General features: G+C 39.9%; 1 protein-coding gene across 1 annotated transcript; it reads left to right on the forward strand.

The window, feature by feature from the left end:
• Positions 1-913: 913 nt before the first annotated feature.
• Positions 914-15,508, forward strand: TBPL1 (TATA-box binding protein like 1). Its single transcript, XM_074896361.1, has 7 exons — positions 914-1,101; positions 7,444-7,630; positions 8,279-8,361; positions 9,260-9,323; positions 11,048-11,151; positions 11,252-11,346; positions 14,257-15,508. The coding sequence occupies exons 2-7, from the start codon at positions 7,496-7,498 to the stop codon at positions 14,325-14,327; spliced, it is 552 nt and encodes a 183-aa protein (XP_074752462.1). The 5' UTR covers positions 914-1,101; positions 7,444-7,495; the 3' UTR covers positions 14,328-15,508.
• Positions 15,509-17,576: the final 2,068 nt, after the last annotated feature.

The raw sequence follows: 17,576 nt of genomic DNA on the forward strand, positions 1-17,576 counted from the left end.
CAGTTTAGTGCTTGGACTATCCTTTCAGCACCAAACAACGTTGCTTTAAATCAAATTTAAAAAATAAAAATAATTAAAGCATTTGTAAGACAAGAGGCAGTGACCAGAATCCTGCTGCAGTGCAACACACATATACGCAGCAGCAACAGTGACACCATGTTGTTGCTGTGAATCCTAGGTAACGATTGCTGGGTTGTGTCAAGACCAGCACTGACCACTCGGTTCGGTCAGAGCGCGCACAGCGCTGCCCTGCCAGCCATGGAGGTGTGGGCTGCAAGCTGAAGAGGTCTGAAGGCAAGTGGCCTCACATATATGCCAGGTACATGGAATGAGCGTTCACACTGTCTGATTTGCAAACTGGATCTGATCTCCTGCCGGTTTTCAGGGAAAGGTGCTCCCTCAGACGATGCGGTTGGGATCAAGCCTGCATCAGCCGGCGAAAAGCCGTGTACCACGGGCCCACCGGCAGCAGGCGTGCAGGCAAGGGCTTCCAGGGTGGCTCACACCTAGCCCTCCTGCTGCACAGCCGGAAAAAATCAACCAGAAAAATTCCCCGCCTGCTGCGCGGCCTCCGCAGCTCCCTGGGCGGCTCTGAGGCAACGCGGCTGCTCAGGGGCAGCCTCAGGACGGGCGCCGCGGCGGGTAAAGGCCTGGCTGCGCCCGGCCTGGGCCGCTGAGGCAGCGCCGGCACTACAACAGGCAGCAGGCAGCAGCGGGCCTCACCGCCGGGGAGCGAGGGCGGCGCGGTAACTGCTCGATTAGGCCACTGCGGGGCGGCCCGGAGCCGCCACCCGCCCCAAGCGGTGCCGCCGCCCGCCGCGCCTCGGGGGGCGGCAGACGAAAGCGGAAGTGCGCTGCTAGCGCGGCCCCTTCCCCCCGCCCCCCCTTCCCCGCCGCCGTGACTTCCGGCGGCCGCTCTAGCCGGCGCCGCGTCTATGCCCGCGGCGCTGGGGGATGTTTATTGTCGCGGGGAGTCGGCCCAGGACCCGGAACGCCGCCGGGCGCCAGCGGCGGGGCGCCTAGCAACCGGCACCCCGCTCCGCCCCGCCCCGACCGCCGCCGCCGCCCGCCCAGCTGCCCGCCCGCCCGCCCGCCCGCACGGTAACGGCTGCCGCCCGCCGACGGGCCGCGCTCCTCTTCTTCCTCGGCGCCGTCTCGGGGGGCCGCGGCCCCGACGCCCCCTCGCGCGCGCCGGTTGGGCGGCTGCGTGCCCCCCCCCCCCCCCCCCCTCCGCCGTCCCTTCGCGGCTGAGGTGAGGGAGGCGGCGCGGGGCCTCCCCCGCCACGCCGCGGGCCCGGCGGCACCTCCCGCCGCGGTGCCGTACCCCCCCCGCCCCCTCGCCGGGGAGGGCGGTGTGTGGCTGGGGCCGCCGTGTCCGGGAAGGGAAGGCGGCAGAGCATCCTCCAGGGGAAACGGCCCGTAACCGGCGAGGCTTCCCCAGGGGGCACCGGCTGCCCCGCGCCCGAGTCCCCGAAACTGCGTGACCGGCCCCGGGGGAGTTTGTAACGGCCGGGGCCGCCCCGAGCATAACCCAGCGCTGCAGAGCGGCGGAGACCGGCGTGTGTAGGCCGCCTTCTGCCTGCGCTTTGTTTCTGCTGTGCTGGCCGGAGAAGTTTTTGGCAAAGGGGCTGAAGGGGGGGGGGGGAAAAAAAATTATTCGTTAACCCGAGTGTTGTGATGCTGGTGCGTGTAGGGCTTTGAGTGAGATTCCCAGCTGCGTGAGTAGGAAGAGTATTTGTTTCCTCAGTCGAGTCACAGAAATGGTAAATGTTTGACTGGGGGGGTGGTGAGAGACTTACCTGTTGTGTTAAAATATTTTGTAACTGCAAAACATATTTTAATTTTTCTTACAATGTTTTATCAAGTCGGAATGGCCACCTAACCTGTCTACCAAGACTTTGTCATACTTACGACAGTTGTCTACGTATCATAAAGACCTAAAGGAGTGTTCTTAATGCTTGACATTCGACTATTACTTGATCTTATAAGGGAAAGATGGCACAAAATTCGATGCAAGTGAATCTTGCTTTAAATACAAATGGACCTTTCTGATGAGGAAGATTTAAGGAAATAACCTGTCTTGAAATACTTAAAAATATGCTTCCTGGTCTTGTTCTATAAACTGGCTTTATTCCTGCAACTGGATTTGTGCTGGAAGACCCTGGGTCCATGGGGATGTAGTATGCTTAGCCAAGACATTAGACATCAGGATTGGGCATCTGTGCCCTTGTTGTACCCTTGTTGATGAACAGATTCCTTACTTTGACACTTTATGCATATTTGGAAATTTTCTCCTCCCAAATATATTTGTTTCATTCTGTCAGAAATAGTCATTACTGTGCAAATCTTGAAAGGTGAGAATATTGGCTTCAAGATGATCTTTTTCTTTAGGGACAATGTAACTTGCCACTAGAGACAACAAAAAGTAAAAGCATGCCCCACTGACTCGGTGGCTGTAACTGAGAAAGTTGTTCAGACCAGAGGATTTTCTATACAGACAGTAGTAGCTCTTAGTTCTAGAGAGTCATTCATCTCCCACTGTGACTGTGTCGTATCTAAGAATTCAAGCAGATTTCAGAGGTCTGTCACCTCCAGTGTTTTCATACAAACCTGCCTCCTGAGGGGCAGAACACAAATCTAAAAAAATGCACCTTCAGTGGAAGGATGTAATTGACTCTCCTCATTCCTGATGGCCTTTATTTTGTGCGTTCTCTACTCTCATATGGAGGTTCCTGTTAATTTCTTCAAAAATGCTTTTCAAGCATTAGTTTGACAAATGTCTACTGGCACAGTGGTGGCAGATATCCCTTCAGCTGGACTGTTGGAACTCTTTGTGGCGTGGGTCAGTTGGTGAACTGCTTCGGAGCAAGGTTAAAAATAACCTAAGTTGCTTATACTTAGGCTGCTGGTGAAAAAGGTGTTTATTAAACTGTTCTGACATTAACGTAGCCATTGTTAGATGCCCTCCATCTACCTTTATAGCTCTGAGTTTCTTGGATCAAAGGTAGCCAAAAGCTTAAAATAATACTTTGTTTATATACCCCATCCCAAGTGCCTTTCCTTCCTCTTTGATGATGATGGTGTGGTTGGAGCTTTTTGAAGACAGAGAGCACTGGCTTTTTTTAGATTGTAAGATTTCAGCACAGGGTGTTTGTCTTCATGTGTGTTTATATAGTATCTAAAATAGTATGGCCGTGGTCCTAACTGGGGGTGTATGGGTAATGCTTTGTTTAAGAATTTGAGCGCTCATTCCTTCCTCCAAAGTATTTCTTATTCTGGGAAGTTTCTCTAGTTTCAGTGTAGAATACATTACTTCACAGTGTCAAATATCCTTGAGTTAGCTTTTGTTGTTTTTCTGTTCATTATCATGCTTTTCCTATCTACTTATTTCCTCCTTCCTCTTTTTTTCCTCTCAATGTAATATTCCAGTTGTATCCCTGAAATCTATGTTGAAAAGAAAGAACAAACTTTTACAATTTCCTTGATAAAATGAAATAATACAAACTTCTGCAGAGATGTATTTAAGCTTTTTTTTTTGTCTGTGAGGGTAGATTGTGTACACTGGTGAAAGAGAACTTGCAATCAGAGGCAGCTAGCTTCTTGCACTGGAGAAAGCTGAATGACTTACATAATTTTAAAGAAATACTGCATATATAGACAAGTAATTGATTTGACTTTCAATTTTATCCTATTATTAAATTGGCATTAACTGGCAAAACATAATTTAGGAATTATATTTAAGCTGATGAAGTTCTAAGGTTCAGATGAGAGAACCTTTGGGCAAAATTAATCCACAAAACCTAAGATGAGCTCAGTAAAATCAATTTAGACATTTGCAAATCCAGAACTGGAAAGAACCAGATGTTTGGTTTCTACTCAGTCCCTCTGTTCTGCAAGTGTAACTGCATAAATATGGAATAGTAACAGGCTTGTAAGTAAGCCTGTTGCTTGATCTCAAAATGTATTTGTAAAAACATGGAATCATCATTTCCCCCATTTTGCAGATAGGAGACAGAAATGCAGAAATTCAGGTTTTGAGAAAATACATAGTGGGTGAGGTCTACACTGCATGGATACAGTAGTATGTATCAATAGCACAGGAAACAAGAGAAAACTGGGAAAGAGGAGGATGGTAATGTTTGGGACTCAGTGTTCTAGCTAGTTCTGCTGCTGTAGATATGTATAAATAAGAATAGCGTAATTTTTTTCTTTTCATTTTTTTAGAGAACATTGTTACACCTTTTTTATAAACCTTCAGAATTTTTTTCATATAGTGTATGTAGTATTTTAAAAAAAAACAAAAAACAACCAAAAAAACCCCACGTTTAGCTTGCTTGTGTTCACGTGGTTCCTATGAATTTGGATTTCTTTGAGGTGTCCCAAAGAAAGGCAGCAGGATGTCTTTTCTCAAGATTTTTTTTTTTTTACTTTGTTGTCAGTACAGCATGAGAGGTTAAAATAAATGCTAAGGCAGAGGTTGTAATAGATCATGTGCACCCACTGCTTGGACAGAAGTATCCAAGTCTAGAAAAATTTTGGTTTACCCAATATTTCTAAACCACTCCTTGGAAAAGGTTAACATTATATTTGTATACTAAATGGGAATGGGTGTATTCAGAATAGTTGATATTTTGATTCACGTTCTCAATTTGGGTAGTATTTAGGAGCAGCAAATAGAGTTTTCCCAATACAAATGTGAAAAACTTGTCAATATTTTAAATGTTCGATATTTGAGTGAAAACTTTAACAGTGGAATGCCTCTGTTAGATCAAGTAACATTAAAGCAGAATAAAGGCAGTTTTCAGTATTTTTACACCATATTCAGATACTGCTTCTATAACAAATTATGTCCCTTTTTAACTGAATGTCACAAAAAATTGTTTAGAATATTAGCTACAGCTCTAAATTTCAAATTAAAAAGCTTCTCCCTAAATATCTGTTGTCTTGAACTTTCAGAACATGGCTAATGAAAATGGGGGCACACTACTGTAATGTTGTGTAATTTTTCTCCCATTACAATCTCTGCAACTAGATTGTACTTCTAACCAAGATAGACCATAATTGCTGAAAACATCCTTACTGTGACAGCTCCACAGCATATTAATGTTCTTTTCTTCCTGTAGATCCCGCTTTAATAATAGATCTTTTCCATTTAAATTGTAATTTTTCTTTCTTTCAACCACTTTTTCCTTTGTTCTGAATGAACACGTGACTTTTCTCCCAGGATCTGTTTAAGACATCAGGGTTTTATAGGGACATTATCATTCAGTATTATGGTTTGCTTAGAGGTTAACAACCTTTCAAGGGTGTTATGCACAACGGTGTTATTCTTTCAGAACGTAGAGACTGAGGGTGCCAGTGGAAACTTGCTGATAATTGGGAGATGCTGCTGATCGGAGGTACCTTGTTTTCTTATACAGCAATTGTTCCTGGGTTCCATTAAGTGAACCCAGCGAGAGACAGGAGTTGGAGCCAGAGTGGAAAACAAATGCGCCTCTGAAGATGCCATGGGTTCCAGCGCCTTGCTCTGTGCTGGCCCAGCCTGCATGCCGTTCAAAATCTGCACATGTGCTATCTTTGGATCTGGTGCCATAAATTGCTAACCCAATCTGTAGTAGTCCATCAAAACCAGATGGGATAAGTCATTTCTAACTTTGAGGATTCATCTAATTTTTGGTTTAAAAAAAAAAAAAAAAAGGATCCGGGAATACTAATTAGTTACTGTTTGTTCTCTTCTTTTCCTGCTTTCCCCCCTACCCCCACACAGCGCCTTTGATTTTTCTGTTTTTTTTCTTGTGGTTTCTTCGTCTCTTTTCTGTGTTATCACCCTTCTTGCCTCCTCTTATATTGGACGAGCCGGCAATTACACAATAATTCTTTCAGCCAGGAACAAGCTGCACAGTAGAAGCAGCAACCATCACAGCGGTTGACCTAGTACATTATGCACATCTGCCTTGAAGTTTATTACTTCTGTATTGTCAGTGAGTTGTAGTCAAAGATGCACCCTGAGTGAGCTCTCGATTAGAGACTACGGCATGATGTTTAAGAAATCACAGTCAGATGAAAATACTGATAATAACATTAATTTTTTAACTTGACGATTTCCGATATAGAATGTAAGGCCAAAACACTTAAAGTGATATAAATGCATTACATTCTGTTATGTATATTGTTGTTCTTGATGCATAGTCTCCTGCTTCTTCCATGGCAGTGACCATGAAGAACGTTTCATATGTCTGACTATTTTTCTTTTATTTTAGTCTTTTGCTTTCTGTTGTATTCATTTTGGATGAAATACTGTTAAAATTTTAGATGAATGGATCAAGATAATATTGCCTCTGTCTCTTGGGCTGTGCTCTACTTAAACTGATTCTGCTGGAGTAAAATTAAGATTTTTATATTCTTCTGCAAAGAAAAGTTCCTTAACATACAGTATTTTTATAAAAGTAGTTTTCACTATATACCAATGTTCTTGCTCTTTTCCTCACGCCTTTTCCCAAATACTTCACCTAAGATTTGAGTTGTCTTTGGTACATGTACAGAAGAGATGTTGGGCAGTCTCGGGCTGAGTGGTAGCCCAACTCCCCATCTTATGATCCTCCTCGCCGGGTCAAGGTGTGTGTTAGGAGGGTCAGCTTCAGTGTGCACAGGCAGACTGGACCCTTCCTGGCTGCCTTAGGTTTGCTGTGCATACATTGAGTGGCTCCTGTGCCTTCACAGTTACCCATGCTTTCCCTCAGAAGCACTCGATTTTACTCTGTGCATACAATATGTTCATTCTAGGCAGTTTCTATGGGCACTGCAGAAGAGGGTGAGAGGCCACTGCGCTCAGCCCACGCTGCTGCTGCCACCAGGGCATTTTACATAGTTCACGTTATGCTATTATATTGGGAGAGATAGGCCAAGAGTGCTGGGTGAAGATGGGAAAGCTGTGGTAGCAGGCTGTCTATAGACAGCAGTTTCTGTAGCTGCTCTTAGTTCAAAGTTATTCAGCAGGCTCATCCATTCACAAACGTCAAGCTGTTCAGAATTATCAACTTCAGTCAGAGAAGTGCATTTTCCTGAGGTGTCTAATGACATCCTCAAATGAGCTGAGGAAAGATTATCCCTGGAGCTATGGAAAAAGTTTTAGTAATCTTTACTGCGTCCTAATATAGTTGGTAAGAGTTGTAACATATTTAACGGGCAAGTTTAAATATTATTTCTATATATATATGTGTACACACTTTATTTCTGTTAAGTCTGGCAACATGGCTTCAACCGAGTAACCTATTTTCTATCATACAGGATGCAGACACCTCCCCTCCCCACACACAGTTAACTTAAATGAGTCAGAGTGTAGTTGCTTCTGCTACTTGTCTCATTTAAGGAACAGATATATACAATGGCATCAGTAGGCAATTTTCTACTAGTATGTTTAATTTTATCATTTTCGTTTCTCAGGATGTGATCTTCATGGTGAGCTGGTGGGAAAACTGAGTTGTAAATCACCCCAATGGATGCAGACAGTGATGTTGCATTGGACATTTTAATCACAAATGTAGTGTGTGTTTTTAGAACAAGATGTCATTTAAACTTGAGGAAGATCGCATTGGAGGGAGCAAATGTGATATACAAGCGTGATGTTGGGGTAAGAGATTCAACATACCTTGGTTATCTGGTTTTATGAATTTTCCTTAAGCTAAACATTCTTGTGTGTGATGCATAGAGAAAAGCATAGCTTTATTTCTGTATTTCTGTCTTGATAGGCTTTTAGTCTGTCATACACTAAACATACAGTAAGGGGAGTAAATAAAAAAAGTAGTAAAGGGGTAAATATTGTCTCAGAAGACACTAACTAGTGAGGTGAATACTGGGTATAAGGTATGTGGTGAGACTTCTTACACCTCAGGGTCTATTTTGCCTCTCAAAATTTGATGGTTTTGTCAAGAAAATATATCCCGATGAGGTGTCAGCAACATGAGAGTCACTGTGATAAGAAAAAAATTAGAACAATTCTTGTGGCTTTCAGCTTTTTATTCAGAGGAAAATACCTTCATTTCATCTGTTTTGTAAACACTGAATAACTGGCTGAGATATTCCATGCTTATTTTGCTCTTCTCCAGAGCTGGTTTTTTTTTAACTACTGAAAAAGATGAAAGAACAGTTCAAGGGTATAAAAAAATAAAGGAAGTACTAGTGTAACAGTTGATTTGTATAACAGTTGATTTATTTTTTTCCGGTATGAAATGGAACTCTCACTAATTCCTAATTCTTCCATTTTTATTTTTCTTTTTAGAAAGTATTAATGAAGCTTAGGAAGCCTAGGATTACGGCCACAATTTGGTCCTCAGGAAAAGTTATTTGCACAGGAGCCACAAGGTAAGTTCATGAAGATTCTTTCTCTAGCTGTAAATTCTCTTATCTTTTAAAACATAATGTTGTAAGTGAAGATGGCAAGAGGCAGTACTTGCCACTGTCAAGATTCACTCACCCTGGATCACATGTAGATCCTTGCCAAGCTGTGTGTTTGGGAGGAAGTTTCCTATGTGAAGTGGCTGCCACAGACTGAGTTGAAATCTTAAGCAACATCAGTTCAGCCTTCTGGGAGAGCAGCAGGGAAAACTACTTTATGAAGAAAATCCTAGAGATTTTGTTTGAGAACTCTTTAAGAATTCTGTATTTTTAGCCAGGACTTGAAACTTGGGAAAGGGTGACCTCTTCTGAGGAATCTCTCTTACACTTTCATGAAAACCCACCTGAATTTAATCAAGTTATACAGTGTTGAGGGACTAGGAAGAAGCAAAAGCTGACTTGCTGTTCAGATACATCTGAGACTTGCTAAAGTCTTAACAGCTGAATTCCTTTAAGATTTGTCTGCATTGTGGAGTAAGAATAAGTTACAACTGTAAATTTGCATACTTTCTGTGTATGATCTCTGTCTCTAAATGGAAAATTATTAACTCTGGACTACCATGATCATATTTGTCTCTTAAGAGTATTTAGTATCATGTATGATCAGAATATGTCTCCTGATTCACCTGAAGCCAAGTGCCAAGGTATTCTTCAAACAGGGCATAAAGGACTCCATTTTAACTATCTAGATATTCAAATGTAATACGTACAGTAGGATAAAATGAAGGCTGTCCATGTGATCACGGTTCATGTGCTACATCATGAAACGGTTCATTTTGTAGTCTGAGTAGCTGTTGTGGTATGTGTGCACACAAATATATACTCTGTTTCTGTTAATGCTAGATTCTTTTCTTTCTCCTTACAGTGAAGAAGAAGCTAAATTTGGTGCCAGACGATTAGCTCGTAGTCTACAGAAACTAGGTTTTCAGGTAATTCTGATGAAAAAGGACTTGTATGACTCAACCAATGCCTGGTAGTCCCTTTTTTGAAAGAAACAAAAATGAGAGAGCATAACAATTTAGTAGTGAGCGTGTTTTCACTTGGATGCCCCTTTTGTGTCAGCATACGCTTTCCAGATGCTGGTTAAAGAGAAGCTGTTTTATTTTGTGGATTTGAGTTTTGTTTGGCAGCTGAGAGTAGTGCTTCTTCGCTGGCTAATGAACAACAAAATTTGTTTAATAAATGAACCACCCACAGATGTTTCTTGGATAGAATTCACAATATCTTGAAAGATTTATTTGGAAGGAGTGCTAATGAGTATGAACCTAACTCTCATTTCAACATAAGTTTTCCTCATTTCTGATGGAATAGCAGATACATATCCGTCTTGTTAAGGGCAAATTTGAGCCTCTTTAATTAAAAAGAGGGGTAAAAAATGTGCTTCTGTGCTCTTAGGTTGTCCAGTGGGAAGTAAGCCAAATAAAATACTTAGGACATGACACCTCTCTTTTTTTCTGGGTTTGGATTAACATTACCAGTCAAAACCACCATTTGCATTTCATAGCAAAGGTTGAAAAGCAGCAACGTGAATGATTTAAAATGACATGGTTTAGTACTCTAAAACTTCCTGTTAGTCAGTTGTACTGTTTGCCCACGGTTTCAGTTTACGGACAGACACGGTGGCTGCCCTTTGGCAGGGAAAGGCTACCTTTGATTCTAGTACATAAAGGTAGTGGTGACAGGCTATCCCGGTAATGCTGTATCAGACCCAAGCAGAAATTAAACACTCTTACTGTTAGGAATGCATACATTAGACCTAGCCTCTTAAACCTGGACTGGAACATAAGATCAGTGAGGTGAACAGTGCTTCCATGGTGGATGCACCAAGTTTTGTAACAAAAGTGAGCAGTTTATGTGGAATGTATTTTGAAGGTTAAATTGATAGTTGACCTTTCATAAGGAGAAGTTGCTTCTACTGGTAGTATCCTTCTAAAAAGTTTTGACTGAGGAATGGTTATTTAAGTTCAGGCAATCTCAGAAAATTATATAAAGTTTCTTCAGTGATGTTGCCAACACTGACTTCTCAGCAGGGCATTTGTTTGCTTAGGAATTGTCTGTTGGCTATTTTGTTGTCATCTAAAATGGCTGTGGTAAAGAATAACTGAAAGCTAGTAGTTTCAGCTGGGTTTCAGAAAGTGACAGAGTAGAGAAACAGCTTGCCATACTGGCCGCTGGAGATTCAAAACAAAACAAGCTTCACCTTTTTTTTGTCTTATCTTTAATAAAAATGGTGTATAGCAGCAAGGCATTAAAGAAGTTTTCAGATTGTTTAAGATTGTTCTAACAATGAAATTTAAGCTTTTTCTCTGTTTATTTTTATGTTTCATGAGCTATTTACTTTAGTCTATTTTCAGTTTGGTGGTGTTTAGTACGGCAACATGAGTTGTTTCTGTGTCTCACTCCTAAACTTTACAATAGCAATGTAATACTACTGTGAAGTATTTAGTTCAACAGTTACTGTACCATAGAAGGATAAAGTGATTTGAGTCCTTTAAGTACTGTTTAGATTCCTATTAGAAATGCATGAATTCCAAGGTTTTCATTTTGAAATCTCATCAAAATATTCTAATTAATATTCTTTTTTTCTCAGCCCATACATCTGCCTTGCTGTAAACTGAATTTGTAATGGCTTTTTTCCCTCTCTTTTGAAAAGGTAATTTTCACAGATTTTAAAGTTGTGAATGTTTTAGCAGTGTGCAACATGCCCTTTGAGATCAGATTGCCAGAATTTACGAAGAATAACAGACCTCATGCGAGGTACGGTAGAATTTTAAAGAATTATAGTCTTGGTATACTTCTTAAAATTTTCTTTTTCAGTTCTAGATCTGTCTTTTTTACCTTTTATTTTGTTTTCTAGTTATGAACCAGAACTTCATCCTGCCGTGTGTTACAGAATAAAAACTCTCAGAGCTACCTTACAGATTTTTTCCACAGGCAGTATCACAGTTACAGGTATTTTGATGTCAAAAATAAATATTTAACTTGTTGGGAATATTTAACTTTAGGGCCAGTAGGTTTAGGAAAGGAAGAATGTTAAAACAGTCAAAAGATATGTTGAAGGGATTTTGTTTACCAGTGCTAGCACCTAGTTTGTTTTTGAGTGAAAGTGCCACAAGAATTGTAGAGAAAGTGTTATTATTGGTAGGCTCAAAAATTACTTTGAATGTACATAGACTGTTTTTTTAATAAAAACAAAAGTAAGATAGGACTTGAGAATACAGGTATTTATTTAAATATTTGGATTTTGTTCCTTTTTTTTCATAGTCCTGTAAACTACACTGCATGTAGCATTAACGTCCCTTTCATAAATACATGTTGCCAAACTGGAGATTTAGGGAAACGTGTAGCATAGTACAGCATTTTGTCATAACTGAAGTTTACCAGTACTTGGAGTTCTTCAGACTTGTACCTTCTTCTCATAAAGCTCTGCTGAGAGAGAACAACCACCACCTGAATCAGAGGCATCAGTGATTTTTCCTATGTAATCAGAGACATGATTGTCCTGGGTCTTGGAGATGCCATGCCATGTTTTTTCCTCTTTCTTAGTAATTTTAATTTTCCATTCTTTGTTATGTTAGCTTGTGAGGTGTTCACCACAGGTTTCCAGATATAAGAAGTCCATTTGTCTTAGAGAATACCTTCTAAAATAGTACAGAACCTAAAAACATCACTTTATATTACATCCGTGGGAGTTCTGTCTTGCAGTTGTTAGAGCTTAGCTACTGGTTCAGAAGTTGGGTAGGGATTTTTATTTTCACATCTTAAAGCCTAGGTATTTGTTAAGGAATTATGGGGAACTTCTCTCACAAGATATCAGAAGTGTTTTTTAAATAAGACAAACTCCATCAGATTTAGTAATTTGAAAATATAGGGCGAAAAAGTATTTCAAGATTGCAATATATGTTCTGAACAGAGCAACTGGTCTAACCAAAACTAGAAACTAAATTCAAAATAAAGAAGCAGCTTGAGTATCACTGCAATAATAAAAGGCTCTCAGAGTGTCTTGTCAGCCTCCTAATGAGATTGAGTCTTTCTTTGAGATTCTTAATACTCCATATATGGGACAAAATCACTTTCATATTTCCAGAATTGTCTTTTCAAATATGAAGGCAAATATAGTAAACATCAAACTTTTACTTCCTTCTGGATTACTTGTTACAGTGTTTTTGAAATATTTCAGACCTGTTTGTTTCGAAGGCTTCTGTTTTGCCTAGGCCTTTCTTCTAGGCGAAAAAAGTGTTCACTGCCTTACACTTCTTGTTCTAAAAATGTTTTAAATTACTTTTCAACCTTACTGTACTCCCTCAAGTGCATTCAGATGAGGTTCCTTTTGACCATTCATGTTTCTGTAGTACTAGTACTTGACATGCCACTAACTCAATTTTATTTGAGATACATAATTAGAAATGTTACTAAAAGGGGTTTTTTTTTAAATGGGACAAGTCTAAAAAGATTTAGAGTTACACTGAGAAAAGAAAATAAAAATAACTGATATGTGATAGGAAGAAGTATTAATTTTCTTCCTCCAAAATGAGCGATGAGGGGGTTGTTTGGGGCGGGGGTGTGTTTGTGTGTTTTGTTTTTCTTTTGTTTTTCTTCTCTTATACTCCCTGCAATGACAATCCACTTTTTTACATCTCTTCAACCCTACAGGGAGTAACATTTTTTAACAAGAATTTTTGTCTACTCATATTCTCACTTTCTGAAGGCTTTCTCTAGAACTTGCATTTCTATAATAGCAGACAGATTTAAGGAAGATGCAGTATCTGCCCCAAAGGCAGGTATCTCACTAGGCTTGTTTTAGATGAGTGCTTAACTCAACTTGAAAAGTTTGAAAATACAGGAAGAATCCATTTCACTTTCTGACTCAATGTGTAAATGTGTGTAAATTAAAACAGTATTTCCATAATTTCTCAATGAGGTAATTCATAACAAGTTATTTATGATTTTTGGGAACCATTTTGAACAGTTCTTTAGACTTTAGAAGTTTCTTCCAAGTATAAAGTGAGGTAAAAAATAACCCCTGAGTTCACAGTCACTAAAGCATGTGAGAAATTGCTGGTTTTGTTTATCTGCATCACCAAACTTTATCCAGGATAAATTTCTTCTGGCATGTTACTGCTCATTTATTTGCTGTCTTGATTGTTCATTACATAAAATGATCTAGTACCATTAGAAGGCATTGCTAGTTCATTCTACCTTTTTCCCCAGTGCTCATAGATGATGTTAGATAACCTTCATATTCTTCATCCTGAGACAATAAGCATTCCTTGGCTTGCAGGTTGTGTCCTGAGATCAGTGGTAGAACTATTTGCAAATTCCAGAGTGGAAAGTAATAATCTATAATTTTCAAATATAAAATAACCTTGCTTGAAACATACTTTGGTTAAACCCAGCATTATTTAGCAGTAGTTTTTGTTGGTAGGTTTTTAAACGAAGAGATAAAAATGGCTAGGCTTTGAGTAATACAGATTCCTAAAAGATTAGCATAATTAGAAGTATTTCTTTTACCTCTGCCACTGACCCTCTGATGTCTTCTCTGGGCTGACTGCTTAAGCCAGTAAATCAAAAAGCACCCCAGTTGTTATGAAATTAAATTACAGTATTTATGTAATTACAGTCTAGCTATTGACCAGTGTAGAACATGCTACAGATTTCATGTGAGAGTATTTTCTTGTAAGTAAAAGCGATCAGAGTAACACCTTCTTAAGTTGGGAGAAGTGGGGGAGAAATTATTTCTGTATACAATGCAAAGTTGTGGTAGCTAAAAATACTAAGGTTGTTTTACAGATACTATTGTTGTTTTAATTTCTGATTTTTCTATTCCTACCACTTTTTTTTTATTTTTTTAATATGTCTCAGGGCCAAACGTAAAAGCTGTTGCCAGTGCTGTGGAACAGATTTACCCATTCGTGTTTGAAAGCAGGAAATAAATTTTATAATTCACCACTTGATGGTTAGCTTCCCTAACCAAGCACCTTTAAAGACTGCTGCACATTGGACTAAAAGCAAAAAGGAAAACTGGACCAACCATAGCAGAAGAATACGGACTCTTTTACTTGCTCATGGCGACAGTATAAACTCCAGTTCTTTTGGATTTTACTCTTAACAGTGCTGTATTGTAAAAAAGGAAGTTTACAAGATATGAAATTGCTGCTTTTAAAAAGACATTCTATTTATTTTTGCAGTAATTTCTGTGTATTCATAAGCAAAGCTGTCACGATGTGCACTACCTTTAAAACATTATTTTTCTTTTTTTAGTTTGAGCTTGTGTTTTATTTGTCTTTTACATTTTTGTATGCTGAATATTGGGCACCAAAGAAGCTGTAAAAGTTATCTTTTTCACCTGATGAATGTGCACAAATAAAAGTTTGGAAAATATTTCTCTTCATACCTGTTCTGTTATATTCCTTTCCCTTTTTCTATTACAGTTAAAATTGTATAGTTGCAAATTAATTTGAAACAATGTAAGAATAGTCTTTTGCTGATACCTTCTGTTTCTATTTGTAGTATGTGTAAAACTTTGTGCGTGGGTTAGATTGAAATCTATAGTAGTTACAGATGTTTATCTGAGGGTGAAATTTGGTTTGTTCCCATTTCTCTTAACTACATGCCAGACTTCAAGTATTTTCTTGCTGTTACATGAAGAGAAGACATTTCTAAATGTAAAGGTCTACAGCAAGTGCTTTCCTGTAGATGATGAGGAAATCTTATCAACTAAAGAAGCTACTGTAGAAAAACCAACTGCCTTGTCCACCTACTGGATGCAAAAGGAAAAAATTTACTATGTGAGCTTCAGTTTTCAGGAAAGTGGTGTTGTGCTTCAACTTGAGAAGATGGTATGGTCACGCTAATCCAGCCCCAGCCTATTGCTGAATGGTTAACACAGACCTTTTCTACACTCTTCTTACTGTATAATAGTTTCATGACAGGAGCTGCCAACAAGCAATGAAGCTTGATTCGGGCATGTGTTATTATTGGTATTAATCTTGGACTTGGAAGCCAGTAGATGTTTCTCTCAATAAGTGCACATTTGAAGCAAAAGAGAGGTGAATGCTTAAAAGTAACTGCAAATGCTACTTTTAAAAAGATACAATAAATATGTATAAATGTATGTATGTCTTTTTTCCCTATCTCACTGAAGAGAAATGTAATGCTACTATTGTGTGCTGCAGGTAATACGCAGTCTTAGTGGGTGCTAAAAATAGTAAACCATGAGCTGTTGCTGCACCAGAAGTCACAGCTGCAAAAGAAAGGTGGAAGAACATCCTGAAAAAAACAAATGCCTAGCATAATGTATTTAATCTATCTGAGGGGATGCTGTAGAAGTTGGGGCTGCCTCTATTGACTTTATTTAATTGTGGAAAGGAAGGAGTCGTCTGGGAAATGCTTAACCAAACCCCTCAGAACAAAAAGAAAGAAGCAACAATTTGCCACAAGCCTTATGCAATACATTCATAGAAGTCCTTTCAAGCTCAGTGTAGGTAGGAAAGAGGAGTTATAGCCACAAAGTTCCTAAGTTGAGTTCAACAGTCATGGAATTCATGATAAAGAGCAGAGAAAGATCTTTATATGCAAGAAAAAGATGTTATATATGCAAGCTTCCCATTTTGTGAAGAAGATAGTGTAGACCTCAGCACTCCTGACACTAACGAGGATTTTGTGAAAAGTCATAGGGAACAATGGACAAACCACCACTGGGGAACACCAGTGTATTACAATTACCATTTTAAAAAGAAAAAGCAGAAGGTAACAACAATGAACAAAATTGTAATGGGTTTTCCAGGAACAAAGTCTAGTCCGAAACTGATGAATGAGGATTTGGCCATTATAACTTGTAATAGCTCTCTCAGATGAGGATTGCCTCTTCTTTCTGTTGGATCAAATTGCAAAGCACTTGCATGCTACTGGTGAACTTCTGGAGCTTTTATGAAGCATATGTGTCTCCTAAATTTATCTTATGGAGAAAGAGGAATGTTTTGCTTTTTTGTTAGCACTGTTACATAGTATGAAATCTGCCTGTTAGAACAAAAATGAAAAGTAATAATAAGCTGCAGTGTCTTAAAAGGGGAACTGTTTCTTCTGAAGCATGGCTTATATCCATGCTAGTAGTTTGAGGCCTTTGTTAACAATCCATAAGGGAGGCGAAGAGCACACTGCTAAACTTGCAGGGTAGTATTGAGGAGAGCAACAGCAAATAAAAGACTTCTTGAAATGTATGCTCACCTATCCTTCTAGCTCCAAAGGAGCCTCAAACTGTGACAAGTACCCTTTAGAAGCTATGATGATGGGTATTTGGCAGTGTACTCATATACTCGGGGATATCACTCTTATTTCCCATCACAGCTCTAAATCAGTGGGTCCCCACCTCAGTCTGGACTAAGCCTTGCTGCTGCTGCTCATTTTTATGTGCATGCATGTACACAGACCCCTCTTCCCCATCCTTACAGGTTAGTCTTTGTTTTCCTTTGCCATGTTGTGCTGCCTCCACCGAGGTTCTCGCTATCAACTCCTGCAGTCATGATGTGGACCCAAGGCCAGACAGCATGCCCCAGCATCCTAGCTCTGGCCTCTGGTGTGAGGAGCAGGGCTTTGTATTAAATTCATCTGTTAATCAATCAGCTCTTCCTCAGTGGCCATGTGTTCTAGAGCACTGTTCATCTGTCCCTGGATTCCCCAGGTGGATCCCATGCAAAACTCTGCACAGTGCTCAGCTGTGGCTGTAGCAGCGCCATAAAAAGTTTAATTCACATTCCTTAGAAGGGTTGATTCTATTTATACAACTTACTAAGGGCTCCTTTTTTCAGTAGAGTGATAACTCTGACTCATTGCTAGCTTGGGAGCTGTCATAGCCACTAGATCTTTTCCTGCATTTTCTAGTTCCATTTTACCATTCTCCAACTTGCAATTAGCGTTGCCAGAGAAACTTGCACTTACACTTTCAGAATTGTATCCTGCTTTTTTCAGACCCTTGTCACAAATTTCTGAAGCTCTGAATTCCAACCCAGTCTCTCCCAGTTTAGTATTGCCTGCAAATTTAATAAGCATATTCTATTCTGTCATCCGTCCATTAATGAAAATACTGAATAATTTTAGATCCGTGGCAATTTTTTTTGTGAAGTTCTTCAGAGATCCAGGGATGTGATTTCTAAGACATGTCCCTTTTTTCCCTTGTATTTTCA

The sequence above is a fragment of the Athene noctua genome, chromosome 1 (genome assembly GCF_965140245.1).
Source record: "Athene noctua chromosome 1, bAthNoc1.hap1.1, whole genome shotgun sequence".
In the NCBI taxonomy this organism is placed as follows: Eukaryota; Metazoa; Chordata; class Aves; order Strigiformes; family Strigidae; genus Athene; species Athene noctua.